This window comes from Pteropus medius, unplaced genomic scaffold, assembly GCF_902729225.1.
Source record: "Pteropus medius unplaced genomic scaffold, Ma_sr-lr_union100, whole genome shotgun sequence".
Taxonomy (NCBI): domain Eukaryota; kingdom Metazoa; phylum Chordata; class Mammalia; order Chiroptera; family Pteropodidae; genus Pteropus; species Pteropus medius.
In genome coordinates, this window is record NW_024349800.1 from 20,979,323 (window position 1) to 20,998,522 (window position 19,200).

At 35.0% G+C, this 19,200-nt stretch overlaps 1 protein-coding gene across 1 annotated transcript; it reads right to left on the minus strand.

The window, feature by feature from the left end:
• Positions 1–13,269: 13,269 nt before the first annotated feature.
• On the minus strand, positions 13,270–17,660 carry SLITRK1 (SLIT and NTRK like family member 1). Its single transcript, XM_039888116.1, has 2 exons — positions 17,211–17,660; positions 13,270–16,604 (listed from the first exon to the last, which is right to left on the minus strand). The coding sequence occupies exon 2, from the start codon at positions 16,550–16,552 to the stop codon at positions 14,462–14,464; it is 2,091 nt and encodes a 696-aa protein (XP_039744050.1). The 5' UTR covers positions 16,553–16,604; positions 17,211–17,660; the 3' UTR covers positions 13,270–14,461.
• Positions 17,661–19,200: the final 1,540 nt, after the last annotated feature.

The window sequence follows — 19,200 nt, forward strand, 5'->3', positions numbered from 1 at the left end:
GCAGCACTTGTGCTGCACAGCTAGGGTCAGAATTACATTTAATTTTATCTCAAGGTGGTGTCGGTCACATTGCATCACAGGAGTGCAAAGATTCAAGCTGTGTTTTCAACACAAAGGCAGTAGAGGTTTATTATTTGTTTCCTAACAACTCCTTTTATTCCTAGAGCTCATGTTGAAGAGTTTCTCCATCTCTTTTCCAGAGAAGTAATGAGCAACTAGTGGGTGCATTTCTCCCTCAAATTAGAGGATTTTCCCCCCAAAACATTTGCAGATTAGATAGGAGTTCTCTTTCAGTCGATCAACAAATTTTTGATGTTTTTTATGTATGGATTAAATAACAGTAAAAATAGCAAATATTTTTATTTTGTATCTTTTGAATTTTTAAGAAAATTGTAGACCACAGAGCAGTTTTTCTGTCAAAAAAATAAAAATACCACTGCATAGTGACCATGGAGAATACACCCAATTTTAATTTTAATTGCTGATGTGAATCCATCAAAATGTTTTAAAACCACTAATAAAATAGAATAAAGCAAGATTCTTTTTAGAATTCGTAGGAATTTAAGATTTCAATATAGTGTTACTAGACTTTATAATACAATTTTTTTCTGCTCTAACAGAGATAGAAGTGTATGTTTTATAGTCCCCCAAATTAGGAAATGAATTTCAAAATATCAAGCTAATTGATTTAGAAAAATAATAGATGTCATTAAAATTTCTTAAGAAATGAAAGCTTTCTAAACAATAAACTTTGTTATTTCTTAGAGATGATAATTAATAATTGCTTATAAATGAGACTTCTTTTACAATAAAACAGATTACAAAAATTATAACATTATCAAGAAAAGAAAAAATTGAGATATGATTAAGTTTAATAGAAACTAATGATTTCTAGTAAATATTTTTAATGAAAGTTTACATTTCAAAATCATCTAGGAAACTCATCTTATTTGCAAATGTACTTGACCCTTATTTCAGCATTGTGTTATGTGCATTTGGCAAATTTCACATGGGTAAAACATTTGTGTTAGTCTTAATATTAAGAAATAGTTTTTGTAAATCTATAATTAAACTCTGCTTTATTTATTCAACAAACTATACAAATGCACTGTTTTCCTTCTCATAATTCTATTAGACATGTACATTAGAAAATAAATAAGACTGTATTTTTCTGCTTTTCAATGTTGCTCTGTCTCATTCCATTTTTCACAAGTCAGTGTACCAAAGGTTGTGGTCTATTACTGCCCACATCATTAGACTAAGGGGTGTGTGTGTGTGTGTGTGTGTGCGCGCGCGCATGCCTACACGCACACGTGTATGTGCGTATGGCAAGAGGCTTTTTTCCTTTAAAAACTCCAGTCGATTTTTAAAAATCTCTTTGTAATCACATTTTTTTTTGCTGAATTATAGCACTGTGGCTTGTTTTTTATGTAAATCTACTTTTATATAAATCTATATCTATCTCTGTATATATATTATAATTAGCTTATCAAAAAAAGCTTGAGGCCCTCCTAGAAAGCTAACCACCTTTTTCACTAGAATAGTCTTAAGAATGAAAATATTTGTTTACAAATATGATTTGTGGTTTGAAAAATATTTGATTTGGGAAGAGTATGGGTTCTAAAAATATGTTGAAGATAATGATTTCGCCTTGCAATTCTGCGACCATATTTAAAGCATAAAGATGTGTATTATTATAAATATTCATTCAATCAACAAATATCAATCATCTATTATTCTCCAAGTAAGCAAGGAGGATAACAGATACATAAGACATGAGTCCTGCTTATAAAGAACTTAAAATGTCAATAGAATTTAAAGGGTGCATGTTTTCTAATGTTCAATAATATCTATTTATCATTGTGAACATAGGTATAAATTATTTTGAAGGAAGGTGGGAAATGAATCCTTCAACAAACAGAATTTGCTTACTGATTTCACAAAAGAGTAGCAAATGAGAACAAATTGACCTTTCATTTAATTAATATGGCCCTAACTGATAAGTTCAGATGGAAAATCAATCAGCATTTTAACACATCAAATTAGAGGAAATAAACTTGCTTATAAAGTTGGGTAAGAAAGTTATGTAGTTACAGATTAAAAGAACTGCATACTAATCAGCTATAGACTTGTTTTTTTTATTAGTAATATTTTATTTGTTAGGCTTATGAAGTCTACATATGAAAAAGACAACTCCTTAAAGAGAAGTGGGATCGGGGCAACTTTGAATTGTACACTGTTTTAAAATAAGCCCTACGGTGACCAATTAATTTTATTCCCATGAAACTTGGCTAAATGGATAAATCTTTCAAAACTGGATTAATAGAGACAATTTGTGTGACGGAGTGTTCCAGATTTCTTGAAACACAAGCTATTTTGAACTACTAGGTCATAAAGCAGTAATCTAACCTGTGCTTTAACAGATGGCACAACTGAAGAAAGGCCAAGCTCTTCATGGTAAATGGCACACAATTGGACTTAGACATGCCTGAAAGCCATAGGAAATACATGCAATGACGACTTTTTTGTTTTATTATTATTATTTCTCTGAATTATTAGTTTTCTTTCAGAAGTCTACTATTTTAGACCATTATGAATTCAGTTTTCTGAAATCTGACTTGTTTTGTTTTTTCCCCTCCTAAATTAGGTACATCAAGCAATTATCTCTTCTGCTCTGCAAGTTTCTAAATAAGTGTTCTGGAAAAAGAAAGGAATAAACAAATGGTGGTTTGACTGACAGGAGGGTAGTGGCTTCTGAGGTAAATAGTTATGGGAAATATTACATGTCAGACATTTCTCCCAGAGATTCAAAGTATTTTTTGAAATCAGTGGAGTCTTATAATAAGGACTATTACTTAAGTTGTTTAATGGAGTATTTATCATTTTTGGAGGTTACATTTTTTTATATCTTTTGCTCTTTGGAATCATGGACCACAGTTCTATAAACAGCAGAGTCAATGAACAGATTATATTGGAAGTAGTTTGTAGGAGGAAAGCATGTTTCCTATCCTAAGCAAATGTTTTCTGACATCTAAGCATGCTTCACTTCTGGCATTGGAAGGCAAAATGAACTGCCTTCCAAAATAACAGCATGGATTATTAGTACTCTCACAGTAACAACAATATTATATTACAGGTTCATTCATAGGTAGATTTTAGTCTGAGCAAAAAGAACTGTGGTCCCTGGTATAAAACTAATATAGAGTTTTTAAAACCAAATATAATAGTTGCTCCAATTCAATAATCATTTTGATGGAGAATCTGCCTTGTACAAGCACTAGTCTGAATTCCTTTTGCAGTTCTATTGGACAGCCTGGAAGCAGCAAAAAGGCAAAATTCTCTATTCTCATTTTCTGAGATGATGGAGAAGCAATCTTTCTGATTTCTTTATTAAAAAAAAAAAATACGAGTTGGCTCCATGGTATATCCTACTTATACATGTTACTTGAAGCACTAAGAAACATGCCCAACATTCTGTTGCAATGTTTGCATTAAAAATGCATTTTAGTTGCCATACTACTATTAAAATTTTCTAAAAACACCTCCTCTTGCAAAAAAAAAAAAATTGTTGGGTTAAGCCATTTGTCACACACCTTAGAGCTATTTAGAGGTTGTCCCCCCCCCTTTTGCGGATTAGCTAAATTTGGCTACAATGTAGAAATTTAAATAAAGCTTAGAAAGTAGAGGCACAAAAGGAAGAGAAATAAAATTTTAGTGTCAGCTACTGTTCAGTAATAGAAAAGTTGGGGAGAGGGGGTAAATTTAATTGTGTCATTTTTTCTTTTTTAAATAGTGTTTATTTCAAGGTAAGTGTGGAATAGGGAAATATAACAAGACAGCATTATATACTTGCAATCCCAGGAAAAACAAAGTGGATGTCAGAAAAATATCACAGAAGTTTGGAGTGGATAGACACTGCTGATCTTTCATCAAATACCCAGTCGTGCAGTTAAAATGAATTTGTTTTAAGTCCCTCTGATCTGGCTTTGCATTTTGGCTTTGCCAATGAGCAGTGCACTCCCTAGCGAGCTGCTTTCTAAACTTCACTCTTTATTTGTAAACTAGTGATTTAAATAAATGACCTAGCAGATATAATTGCTTTGAAGATTATGTAAATTTATTTATGCAATAGAGAGTCACCAATAACAGCTAATTCTGAAAGTTCATAATGTATCACGACCTCTTTTAAGCATTTTAACTGTATTAACACATTTAATATTCACTACATTGCTATGAGGTAGGCACTATCATTGTCGCTTACATTTTGTAAGTGAGAAAACTGAGGAGCTATAAGGTTAATAACTTTGTCAAATTCATAGAGCTAGCCAGAGCTAGAATTAGAACTGATAACAGTCTGATTCTAGAGATGAGACTCTTAACCACTCCAATAATTCATGATCCAACACTATCGGTTTATTGACAGTCCTCTTTAATCATTATTTTATCCCTGATCTAGTTTATACATGTTTATAATTATATTCTGATAAAATTTCCTGGCATAATTTAAAGTATCTATACATTGAATGGAAAAAAATTAGATGAATATCCTATTAATTTGAATCCTATAAATTATTTATATAATTTGCATAAAGCAAAATATTTTGAGATGTTTTAATGAATATATAATAAAGATTCTATTGGAGCTTTACTAGAGAAATTTAATCCAGTTTAGGGATTGGCAAACTACCTCCCACTGGCCAGATCAGTCCTACTGCCTGTTTTTATGTTGCCTGTGAACTGAGAATGGTTTTCACATTTTTAAATGGTTGAAAAACATCAAAAGTCAAATATTTTGTGACATTAAAATTATATAAATTTAAAATTTCAGTGTCTATAAATAAAGTTTTATATTGTCAACACAAATTTTTAGAAATGTGTTTTTTCTCTTGTTTTATACATATTTATCTATATTATCTACATATGTACATAAGGCTTACATAATATCCTAGTTTTTGTATCTTAGTACACAAAGTCTAAAATACTTATTATCTGGTCTACTGCAGAAAAAGTTTTCTGACCACTTGATTTGTGTCTGATAGTTTTATTTTAGGTATGAAAATTGAGACTCACTGGAATTAAAAGCCATCCCCAGGATCACAGAGCAAGTCAGAAGAGAACCCAATCCAGAATTTAGGCCTTCTGACTTCAGGTTGATGCTCTGGACACCATGTGTGATCTCAAAGACTTTGAACTCTGTAGCACCATGAAGTTGTGTTGTGGAGAACCAAGCAGAGGGCTCAGCCAGCTTTTAACTTGCCTTTTAAAAATAAACTGAATATTTACAACATGGCATTACACATATACAGAAAGAACTGAAACCACTCAAGGCCTTATCTAGAGGGAAAAACACCTTTGTTCAATGTCCAAAATGAATATCTAAATTGGAGCCAGACTGAAATAAAATAAAAAGTAATCATAATTTACTTAGAAGATTAAGTTCAATTACACTTATGTCATTAGAGATTAGAGACAGTCAGTGATGGTGAGTTGAATGATGTGGATAAATGGTTATATGAAGAAAACACGAAATCTTTTTTATTGTGCTATCTACTCAAATGCTGGACTAAATATCATTTGAGGCCTGGGGTTTTTCAGAGATAACCAGACCACAGAGTTGCCTACAAAGAGCTAGAGTGAAATACCAGCTTCCAATAAGGAGTACAAGTTTTAAGTAACTACCAAATAAGAATGGCCAGATTCTCATTCTTGTCTTATTATTTACTCCTAAAGTCCACCTTCCATTGACAGAAATCTTTCCTCTTGAGTAAAAAAATAATAATAATTAAGTATTTTGTCACTGGTATTAGATAAGATTGTTTCCCTCTCATTCAAAAATACGCTTATTAAAGCAAAGAGCTTAAGCATTCCAATTTAAAGTTTACCTTGTACCTTTATATCACAAGCTTTTAAAGATCCTTTTCCATACTATTGTTTCTGTTTTCAATTGATTTTTATAAATAAATATTTTGCCAGGTTTTATATATAGTCTTTTGGTTTGAAGGAAAACGTATAGATATTAAGATAGTGTACATGTTTCATACCTTTCTTAAATCAGTTGTGTCTAAAATTTTTACATTCAATTTTTAATAAATCTGCCCTAAAGATAGTGTATATCAGTTAAATGCAACCTTAGGCTTAGTTTTTAATTCTATAAAAATGAAACTACCAGTAAAAGATTAATGATGAATTCCAAGTTTATATAAGCCTCTCTAAACTCTCACAGAGCTTCATATTTCCATATCCAACAGCCTACCCGGAATATGTAAATTGGCATCTTAAAGTTAACATGTTCAAAATCTAACTCTATAATCTAACACTTCCTTCCTTCGGCCTTTTTTCTCAGTAAAAGACATCACCATCAAGTTGATTGATAAAGAAAACACAGATACACACACAACTATTTGTCTTTTCCTTCACTCCCACATCTACTCCAACAGAGTTCTTTTGGACACCAAAGATTTACCACTCAGCTCTCCACTTCTGTCTATCTCCACTACTACCAGATACCATCATGCCTTTTCCAAATTCTGCAAGGGCAGTTCCTTGTCTTACACTTTTGCCCCATATAACTCATTTTCACTAAGTAAGCCAAAATGGCTATTTAAATATGCTACCTAGATCATATCACTTGCTTGCTTAAAACTCTGTTATATGTGAGCTAAAATCTAAATTCTTTGCCATGGCTTGTAAGTCATTATCTAGGTTCTCTATCCCTCTCCACCTTCATCTCTGCCTCTAGGCAGATACCAGCTATTCTTGCCTTATTTCTACTCCTTAAACATTCTATGCATAATTATAAATTAGGATAATTTTTACTTGATGATTTATTTGCTAATATCTTCCTTGGTCCTAATCATCAAATAATTGTCTATTGTCATTTTTCTTTTAGTTCATGGATTATCTCCTCAGAGAGAACTTCCATGGCCACCCTAAAAAAAGAGATTATCATATCATCCTCATTTTATTTCATTCATATTTCTTCATTATATACATTTATCTTAACCATTATTTTTGTTTAGTTCTCTGTAATATCCTAGAAAACGTAATTTAGATGAGCAGAAATCTAGTCTGCTCTGTTTAGCTTTAGAATCTCTTAATATGTTTCTAGCACATACTAGATGATCAATAAATACATGTTTTACTTTGATTACAAAATTAAATTTCCATCATCTCCAGATGTTTTTCTTTTTTCTTTTTTCGTTTTTATTTTCTGAATGTGGCTTGATTAAGATGTATCTCCCTGATGTCAGTGCTATGTTGCCTCCTTGAAATTCCTTGAGCCAGGTGGTACATACACCACTGACAATTATATTGGTCTTGGAGAATATACTATTATAAAGGATGTAGTCAAAATATTTCTCAATTATGGTCTAATAGTCAACATAAATACAGACTGAAAATTATCTTCTTGAAATATGTGATACTAGTTCAAGATATTATGAACTAAAAAACCTGTATTTATCAAAGAAAGTAATTCTATTTCCATTCTATGCATTCGATTATTCACTGAGTGTGTAAATTGAGCTTGTAATAGGCACCATATTAGCTATCCATATAAAAATGCAGGAAAAAAATGTTCTATATTATAAAAGGCTTGTGGCATGAAGAGTTTTGGGCTGGCTATAAGTGACGTCATTCTTATGCAAATAATGTTCAAAAGTGCTTTGATATAACTTTCTTCTTAATGTTATAAATTTTAAGTTAAAATAGTAACACATCATTTCATGTAATTTATTTCTTGGGGATTATTGCTGTTTCCAGCTGTTAGTTTCTTGGCTTCATGTCTTATTTCTCATAATGTTATACCATAAGATATAATACTCTCCTGGAATACTGAGCTTCTTATGTCTTAATGTCTAATTATACCAAATACCATCTGTAACATGAAGTTTGATTATTAGAGAGCTGACCATTTTAGTGAAAAATACAAATGTCATCCAAAGTTTTGCTGAAAAATAAAAAATGTAACATTTTCTGACCAAAAAGAAAAAAAATAGGTTAAACTCTCTCATTAAAGCATGTATTGAGACACTGAAAAGCATTTAGTTATTCTGGAAACAGGGATCAATAGCATTAAACTCTTTGTTTTAGTAAGTTTATTCTCTTTAGATTCAACTAATGGTTTAAAACAATTTAGATTCATTATTTAGGAACCTTGAAAAGTTCACTAACAAATTTCCAACTCAGTGATGACAAAGCCATACTCAACCATTTTTTGTATGGCCACCAAAACACAATCCAGTTCTAAAAATATATAATAATTAAAGTCAATTGGACTCTCAAATGAATCAGATTAGCTATAAATATTATTTAACTGAACAGAAATTAGCAAACAATTATTATGTGATACTTTTCAATATAATATACAACAAAATAGTCTAGATATAATAATTTATTCGTGTAGAATTACTTATAAAAATAATTATTTTAATAAAGATGAATACATGGACTAAAACAGGTAGATTCTACTATAATGTATAGACAATGATATTGTTTCAAATTCATTCACTATTTGTAATCTATTATGGAAGTAGAAAAAAGTTTTATGTATGTAAATGTAATACTATTTAAATCATATTGCTATCATAAAATGAGTATTATTTTCTCACATCATATGCAGTTTGAAAATGTTAAAAATATATTTCTTTTAAAAAGAAAAGTGCACAATAAATATTAAAGAATTTGGTAAGAGTCATTACCATTTCCCTTTCCTGAGAAGCAGAGACTACTTCATTGAAAGCAGTATGGATTAATCATTTATTATCTATTTTTGAGGCCATTTATTATCTATATTTAATAAAAATTAAAAAGTTAATTTTTGGACCAAAGGTTAATACATGCTCAAATTGAATGAGGCACTTCTCATTTTTCACTATGTATTAACTTTTTCTAATGATAGGCTGCAGGTGGACATGTTTCTTTTCTGTATTTATTTCTTTGCCAAAGAAAGAAATGGAGTTAGAGGCAAAAGGAATAAAGCATAGAAGTGATTAAATGTATGGTTTTTCTTACTGCTTTTTGCTTGTTAAACCTTTGGACTTATGCATCTGGAACATACTACTAAGTAATTGAATATTAGGTTTTATTAGCTTCATGGTAAAATTATAAAAGTATAGATAATATTAAAGTTTCTGTAATTGATTTTGTACACATAAACACAAATTCAAGCTAAGTACCCAGAGACAACTCTTCTGAAATTCTTATACCATAAAATATCTTATTAATTTGATGTTTGACTTCTCAAATAACTAAAATTGAAAAATTAGCAGTCATTCACTTGTTAAACTAAAAACTGGTTTGACTATTTCTTTTTAGAATTAGTCAGAAAACTCTTACTGAAGTTACAAAATAGCAGACATCTTTCCCATTTTACAAAAGAAGAAATGAACATAAAACTAACAAAGTAATTAAAGGACTTCTTTCATTTTAAAACATTAAGATTTTTAACTGCATACTAGCTAATACAACTGATGTGACAACTGTACTTTCTCAAATGGCCAAAAAGCTAACGTACTTAAAAGAAAAAAAAAACACAAAATTTTCTAGTGCCATGTTTTAAAAATTGCCAGTGACATCCTATTCTATAATGAAGATATATAAATATCTCGTCTTTGTAGGTCGTAAACTCCTTTAAGTTAGAACTGCCTCATTTTCTTTCCCCAAGTGATCTTCTATAATATTTTTCATGTAGCAATTGCTCAATAATTGTTGACAATTGAACATTTAGTTTCTAACTCATTCAGAAGTATTTAAAATATTAGATATTTCTTCTCCTGCAAGCTTTGTGCAAAGTTCAAGTAGGGAATATATTTATATTTCAAGTATGTAATATAGTATTTTTTAGCAAGTAAATGAAAGGAAAAGAGTAATTAATTAGATAATTGGGGTCTAAGTCAATAAACTGAAACTGCCACTCAACCAAGGCCAAAGGGTTATACCAGCATTCAGTAATTTAAGATGATTTCTTCAGTGGTCCATTCCATTACAAAATTGTAGTTCTTAAACAATTTGTTATTATCTTAACTATTTAATTTTTATCTGAAACCAAATCAAATTTTGACAGACCACAACAGAGTCAATATTGGTTCAGCTTTCAGGATTGTTCTGTTTGTACCATGTGCTTTCATGAAACTAGTGGCGTTTCTTTAAATTTCAACACCAAGAAGAAAATTCTGCATGTCTTATGTGTTACTTTTTATAATAACATATTTGGCAACATTATAGATGAAAGAAAATGCTGGGGAGGGACTATATAAAACTTATTTAATTTATCCTTTTTATGATTTAGGAACACATTGAAACAAATTATATAATTTAAAAATCTTGAGTATTCTTTTCCTATATTTGTTGATGTTATACAGAAATGATCATCTTCTAAAAATTAAATAATATGTTGCATTTGGAATAGATTGAAATAAGAGAGAAAACAGACCAAAAGTTAATATGTGCTAAATTAAATCTTTAGCACATTTTATATTTCCATTTTTCTTCAAATAAGCATGCAAATAAAAATAGTATTTATAAATTAACTGGCAGAAGAGCAGAATTAGAAATCACTCTATTTAATATTCTTTAAACACATTAAAAATACATACTTCTGTGTTCACCCTTTCAAATTTATCCATCTATCTGGTACATACCAAATAATATTTATTAGTGACCTAGAAAAAGCTAACTTAACAAACTGTCTAAATCACCAACATAATTTTAATGCTTATTAAAATGCTTGACAATTCTAATTACATTTGATATAAATACTGTTAAGAAAAAGGATCTTGTTATGTTATTGTTAGGTTAGCTATTCCAGTTTCCTCCTGAGTAAACATGTAAAAATGAATAAACAATAAATTTCTATGGCAACAACTTAAATTCTAAGATATTTTTAGTTACAGCAGCAGCCACAGAAGCTACCACTTTCTTTAAAGTTCTAAACAAACTATCTCTTTTTTTTCTCTTTTCCATCTGGCACGACTAAAATCTTTTTTACTTTGGCAAATTGGAGGATGATTTATCCTTTGCGTGATTTATCCAAAACAAAATATCTCAATTAAAGCGAATAGCAACCACAGTTAAATGAGCATTTTATGTAAAGATAAAACAAGAAGCTAAGCACATCTAAATGAAAGTTATATGGTGAGACCATATGCATTATGTATCTTGCAAACCAAACTAATGCATATATATTATTAATAAGTGTTCTTTTATATGAATCTTTGGACATCTTTTCTACATAATTTTAACATGTATTATTATATATTAAAATATTTGATGATCTTAATATTTTAGAATCAATGTATAGGTAATTTAGATTTAATGATTTTAATTTCTATAGTTCATAAATTCATATAGTACATTCATCTTTTTAAAATTATATGTTAAGTCTTATATACTCTTGGAGGACACACTAAAGTTATCTATTCTAATTGTAGAACAATTCTCTTTTGTTTCAAGACATACTGGAAATATCAAGGGCCCTAATTCATACTCAGTTAAAAAGACACAACCTGGGTCTTTCATAGCTTATCAGGTAAATATATATAATTACTCTATTCAAAGAATGAGATGTTGGAGTTTAAATCCAGCCCTACTGAATGAATTCAGTTACCACTTACTCTTCTTAATCCCATTTTTCACATTGGCATAATGGAAATAGCAATATCTTATTGCATTATTCTGAGGTTATGAAGGTTAAATTAATAATGTAAACCATTTAGCATATGACTCATACATATGACCACTCAAAACCATTGGAGCTAATATTTTAAAAATAATTTTATCCCTTTAATCTTGTCTTCTATATTGTAATTTCCTTTTAATTAGTATGAAGAAAAGTTCTTGATCCAGTGTACACCTTCTACAAGAATTTCTAGTTTCTTGACTTAGATTAATCATGTATCAGTTTTAAAAATTACTATCATATGCCGGTATGTATCTTTTAAGTATTACTTTGCACCAGAGACTTAGAACATCTACAATCTTTTTTTTCTTCTTAACATCATAATATTGGTGAATATATGACTCTTCTCCTTCCTCAGCTTTTCTATTACAAATAAATCTGTCAGTTGTTTACCAGGAGATCAGTTGTACCTCCCATAAAAAGAATTAAGGCCTTCATATGAAAAATAAATTAATTAAAAAACAACCCGTAATATTTGTAGATTACAATTTTTTGCCACTATGAAATGTAGTCCACAAACAAAAGAATCAAGAGAGAAAATGATGAATGGCCTTCGGAATAGTCATGGTTTATAATAAAGATTTTATTTAAAAAGCGTTAAAATAAATAATACATACTCCAGGACATCACTGTTCTGGGAAGATACTTCTATTTAGAATATTAGTTCTAAAAGGCGAATCTTCTTACAACTGCTCTGGGGGCTTTCATTAGCTGATTTACAATCCTATAATTTTTTTTTCTTAATCTGTGGTCTGCAGTTTTTTAACATACATCTCAAGGGTGGATATGAGGTGGAATGCAGACCCCATCAATATGTGTACTTTTGTTTGCTTTTTGTCCCTTAACTGCTGATAAAATATACAGCTTAGAAATCCCAGAGGAGTATGATCGAGGCCAAAGTTACATGGGCTTATAAAATTTAAAGAGTTCAATGCCTTTCTTGTTAATTACTGGACCACAACCAGAAATCTGAATGATGAGAGAAAAACATTTCTTTAGGATAATGATTGATTTCCATAAAGATGAGTGTTTTAACAAATATCAATATGCAGTTGCTAGGGTGGGGAGGGTGGGTGGGCTTTAATTAGTTTTACCATTTTCAGCAGATGTCGAATTCAAAAGGGAGCAGCATCTCAAATGCCACTCATTAGGGCTGTCTTTCATCGAAGAGTGCTGACCAATGAAATCCCCACTCTGTTTAATGAGACCGATCTAGGCAGAGTCAATTAAATCAAATCTCTACTAACATCCTTAATATATCTGCAGTGTGTGCAGCAGCAGAAGCAGCAGGAGGAATTTTCAGTATTAATAAAGGAGTCACTGCCGCATAAGGAGGAAAAAAAAAGGAAGGGGCGTGGCGCTGTTGGGGGAAGACCTTACTTTATCCACAGGAAAAGCTGGAAAAGTCCGGGCGAGGTTGGAGGGGGAGGGAAGCTACATAAAAGGTAAAAAGCTAAGTAAGAGGATTAGATTAAGAGTCTTAAAGTAGCTCTAGAAGGATCTACCCGCAACTATCCCTCCCCCTTCCCTTCCACCGCAAATCCAATTTACCAGTTGCAAATATGAAGTTGGAAAAATGTAAGGACCCAGAGTTGAAAACATTTTCACTTTAATACTGAAAAAATATGCCATTATAAAATCCTCGAATAGAATTAGTAAGTTTCACGTGCTTCCTCCGTTCTTTTTCCTACTTTATAAGTAAGATTTACACCAGCACAGAATTGCTACCATAGGATCGCAGCCTAAGCACTAGAGTGACATTAATTGGTCATGCTTAACTGCCTCAAAATCTTTTCTTTTTTTTTAAATAATTACACTGATATTATAATAGAAATCATGGGTACGTATTTTACATTCAGATGGAAGGCATTATTGGATATGTATAGAAAAATATTCCCCCTCCAAAACAAACAAACGAACAAACAAAACTAAAACCCATCACCATCAAAATAAAAGAACAAACCCAAAACAACCCATAAAAATGTCTCTCAACAAAATACATTTTAAACTCATAAAATGGACTGATGACTAGCCATGCAAATGTCTTAAATAAAACCTTTACATTTTTTTTTTCACAGTAAACGTACGCTCTGAACTGCCTACCGATCACAAATAATGGCGAAATGGCACTTTCTGATTATACTGTGTTTTGTTTATAGAAAGTTTGATACGATGGGACTTATCAGGTAAGAGGATGGGTGCTGTGAACGTGATGCCTTCTCCAGTCGCCGGGGAGGGCAGCGTCCCTGGAGTACGTGGATTCCATGCGAGCCATGCAGCACTTTTTTTTTCTCGGAAGTCAAAGTTATTTATTTACAATACATTCATGCCTTCGTGCAACTGCCCATCCCTGCGTAGCCAACAGGGAGCCATCACGCCCCGCCTCCTCGCGGGGCTAATCCACAGGGGAAAAATAGATATCTATCTCTCTATATAGATGTGGATATATGTATATATATGTATAGGATCTCGGCAGCCTTCCCCACCAGCTCCTCCGCAGAAGGCAAGGGCACTGTCAGTTCTTCAAGCAGGGCCCCTGCTGGGCTTTGTCAAAAGGAGCTCGCAGCAAAGAGCGATTTGGCAGCGCTCTCCCAGCAACAGTCTGCTCTTTGTTTCCAGAAGGGAGCTAAGGGGTCAGGCCCTCTCAGTTGAACGAGTTTATTTATTTATGTTCATCAAGACTTGGGGCGCGCTGGACTTAGATGAGGGTCTCTCTGCCCCCTGGGATGCTGGCCGGGGAGCGGGGTATCGCCTTCCCACCCCTGCTCTACCAGGGCTGGGGGCTTAGTCTGAGAGCGAGTGGGAGCCACAATCATACACTCTGTGAGCCCCATCTGCGTTGTAAGGCCCATTGTGCCAGTAGGAAGAGTCACAGACTGTCTGTAGGGAATTAATTTCGGACGCCGAGGAGTTGGCGTCCCTTCTCTTAGACCGCTTTCGGTTCCTCAGGATAAACACGAGCATGCCCACCACAGTGAAGGCAGAGGTGACAAACACCAGCAGCAATCCCGGGACCAACACGGAGATGGACACTCTGCTGGTGTCTAGGTAAGAATTGGAGTGCGTCCCAGTCTCCGCCAACCCAGTGCTGTTTTTACTGTGTGAAGTTAACGTGGGCGAGATCCTCGCATACAGCTGGGGGCAGATCTCGTCATTGGAGAGGAGCATAAAATCCTTCCTGAAGAAGTTCACCGGAGTCTCACACTTGAGGTCGCTCATCAACACTTCGGAACCTAGGCGTTCTGCCCATTGCTTGAAAGGCACAATGGTGCAGGAGCACTCCCAAGGGTTTCCGTGCAGGTCTATCTGGATGATGGAAGTTAACTGGTCCAGCACTCCTGCCACCGGGAGGTACATGAAGTAGTTGTTGTGTAAACTGAGCTTAGAGAGCGAAACCCCAGCAAACACGTCCACAGGTAGGGACCTCAGCAAGTTGTTGTTGAGAATGAGGATCCTCAGTTTAGGCATAGCATTGAAGGTGCCTGGAAGGATGAGCTGGATCGCGTTGTACTCCACGTTCAGGTACTCGAGGTTTTGCAGGCCGGCAAATTTCTCCCGGGACAACGTGTCCAGATAGTTGCTATCCATATACAGCCACCTGAGGTCCAAAAGGTTCTTAAAAGTGTTATTTTCTACGGTGGCGATGTTATTGTTGCCCAGATCCAACAGAATGAGATTCTTGTAATCCACAAAGTGCGATTTTCGGATGCTATGGATCTTGTTGTCTCGCAAGAAAAGCTCCTGCACATTGGATAGTTTCGGCTTCAAATCAGCCAAGCTGCTCACATTCCGGTTGTTGCAGTTCATCTTTAAACCTGACCCTGGAATGTGGTCGCAGCTGCAGCCCCCAGGGCAGGGCAAGCCATTGACTGGGGGTTTGTTTCTGGCACTGCCGGTCGCTACTGCTGCCGTGGGTCTGATTTTGATCTGCCAGTTGCCTGGGATCTTTGTACCACCGTTTGGAGCAGACCCTGGGGTGGCATGATCCTCTTGAGCATTTGTCTTGAAAGGAGTTGGCAGGGGGCCAGGAGCGAAGGTCTCCTCTTGGGCAGGGGGCGCTGGGAGACTAGAATCCACTCTGTTTTTCAAAGGACACAAGTCCTGTTCAGTGGTTTCATTAAGGTCTTTCCCCTGCAGCCTGGTGGGAGCTTCGCAGATCACTCTGCCGATCAGGGCATTTTTGGGAATGTTTTCGAGCCATTCTTTCAGGGAGAGCAGATCACAGGTGCAGTCCCAGGGGTTATCCTCTAGCAGAATCTCGGCAATGCCAGGGATTTGCTCTAAGACCTCCTCATAGGGCAGCGTTTTCAGTCTGTTCCCCCGGAGGTCTAGGTGGGTGATGGGCACATACTGGAATACGTTAGCAGGTAGGGTGCTGATGAGATTGTCATTTAAAATGAGTACCTCCAGCTTGTTCAAGTCCTGGAAGGCCCCTGGGTCTATATCCCGTAATAAATTAAAATCAGCCTGGAGGTATTCCAGATCGTCCAGCCCCAAGAAAGTCTGTTTTCGAAAAGATTTGATCTTGTTGTTGTTGATGTGCAGCCTTTTCACCAGCTGCAGCCCCAGAAAAGCCCCAGGAACAATTTCATGCAAGCCATTGTTTTCCATGTGCAAACTAACTGCATTATAAAAGTTAGCAAACTCATTAGGGAAAAGTCGAGTGAGGGAATTGCCATGCAGAAATAGATGGTAAAACTGGGAAGTCGGGGCAGTGAAGCGCTGCAGACTTGTAAAGCCTTTTTTTTCACAGTCTACATGTAGGTCCCCTTCTATCTCATTGCAGGAACAGATCTTCTCTTTGCAAACGTCCCCTGTAACGTTTCCAGCGGCAAAACAAAGAGACGTCTCCAGCAACAGAATCCAAAGCAGCATTTTTAAAGCGAGCAATTCATCCCGATCTCATGACAAAGTAACAGCGACCATCCTGCTCGCCACAGACACAATTCAAGTTCATTTAGTGCTCCAATGTCCGAACCCAGGGAAGGAGAAGAAAAGGGTTTGGGGGGGTGGGGGTGGATTCCTTCCTCCCTAACCCCCCCACACTGCAACAACCCAGTGCCAAATAATAATTATATCCACAAACTATCCAGGCACAAATAAAGCAAGCAAAGAAACAAAGAGAGAGAGAGAGAGAGAGAGAGAGAGAGAGAGAGAGAGAGAGAGAGAAGAAAAGAAGAAGAAGGAAGAAGAAGAAGAAGAAGAAGAAGAAGAAGAATATTAGAAGAAGAAGAAGAAGAAGAAGAAGAAGAAGAAGAGAAAAGAAAAAATAAAATGAAAAGAAAAAAAGACGAAAAAGTAGAAAAATAATCCCACTCCCCCTCAACCCTTTAAAAAATGAAAAAAGAAAAAAAAGAAGAAGTTAAATACGTGTAAATTAGAAATACACCCTTACAGAATCTCTATTGATCCTCACTAATCAGGAAAGGAACAACGCTAGTAATTAGAAGCAAGTGCATGTTAGAGAAACAAGCAGAGGGTTTGCAGCGTAGTACAGGCGCACTGCCTGTGCATGGCTGTGCGTCGGACTGACCTTGCCTCTCTGATACAAAGCAGGGTTTTCGTCAGCTTCTGTTGTTGAGGCGGCTGATGGAGTTCCTGCGGTGGCTGCGGGTTGCCCAGAAGTCCCCCCGAGGTGCTGTCCAATACCCCCAGTGCTGAAATCACGCCTGACCTAAGGATTCACGCTGCCGAGCCAATGGCGCTGGAAAATTTCCGCAATCGCTGCGTTTTGTGGCTGTCCATCCTTCCTTTTCCTCCCTTTCAGTCCTCTTCAGCCCTTTTTTTCCTGAGCTCTGGATCTCAGTTACTAGCTCTTTTCTTGTTCTCTTTCTTCTGCTCTTTCGGAATTACACGGAGGGGGCGGAGGGCGGGGGGCGAGTTGTCTGAGGGAGGGAGAGAGCGCGAGAATGGGGAGGGAGAAAAGAGAGAGTTGCTAAGAAGCTCTGCTCGTTCCAGCCTGGTGCACTCTGAAAGATCTGACACCCTCTGCTGATCTGCAGTAGCAAAAATCCATCTGGTGAGGGAATGCTGAAGGAAAAAAAAAAATCAATTCACGTACAGGGCAAGCGTTAAAAATGTGGGCATTAAAGGCTGTCGATCCACATAGACGCTTTTATTTTAAATGGGTTATTTAATTCTTTTTGCGTGCTGGAAACTTTACCCTTTCCTTGCCTTAATGACCTCATAGTCGCCACTAGCTCCAACGTTTGGAAAGGAGTGCTTTTAAAACATTTATTTCCCAGTGGCTTGAATAAAATTAGTGTCAGGGTGTCAAGCGAACAGCAATTTGAGGTAATTATACTGCACGCCATTTTCATCCGTGCTTTAAATGCATTGCTTCCGTCTCTGCAGTACAATGTGTTTTATGGTATTTGATGTTTTTGAAACCGATTTTTATTTGGCATGTTGAAAATGGCTATTTGAAACCTATATTCATATCATATATTTTATACAATAGCATAATTGGGTATGGATTTTTTTTTTGTTGCAAGGTATATAATTTAGGCACATACTTTTTAAAACTTGGTATAGAATTTCAGTCAATTTGGTCATCGAGAGTTAGATTTCTCTGATGATATTTCTTGAGTATTATTTAAGTCTGCAGGGTGAAAACACAATGCATGCCTGCTTCTTTGATTCCAGAACTGAAAGATTTCTCTGAGAACCGGAAAAGGAGGGAGGGGGCAGGGAAAAACCCCAATTTGATTCGTGAATGCTCTTAAAAATCCACGGGCAGACCGGCGCACCCACACCACACACACACACACACACACACACATACATTACACACACACACACATCATCGTTTCCAAGTCCATTCAGTCTAATTTAAAATGCATACAAGTAAATAACCAGTTGCATTTTGAGAGGGAAAATGCAATCTCTGGTCTCTAAGGCTTGAGGCGAACATTATCTGCAGGTATCGGGCATTTGCTCCCGGTTCTAATGCTGGATGGGTCACTGGTGCTGAGGGAGAATAGTGCTCAGGTTTTTCCCAGAGAAAGAATTGAGAGGTTCCTCAAACTTAGAAGAAACTTATAAAAACGAAGTTCTGCAAACATCTGGGAGGAGAATGTGAAAATGCTGCCTCTGGGAAGGCTGTTTTTCTGAATTTTCTTATGAGTCCACACTATTTCTTTCAATACATTCTAAAACTTGTGCACATCATTTTAGGATTTGGAATGTATAGGACTTTTTTTTTTTTAATTGTTGTTTGGTCCTTTCTTCAGTCGAAACAGAGATCCTATGTTTACATCAGTTTCCCTTTTAATTGGGTTTTACATAAATTGGACAGCTGTTACAAGCTTGCTAATAATCTGCTTAAAAGATGAAATATTCAAGGATGCGTGCATTTTGAAAGGCTGGGCAGTAAAAAAAATTGGGGAAGGCCTGGGGTTGAGGTAATTCAGGGAAGTGTGGAGATTTTTTTCCTTGATTCAGAAGCTAATTCTGGGGTGGGGGGATTCACATCTATATATAATATTTTTCATATAATCAAATTTGTTGTCATCTGGTGAAAT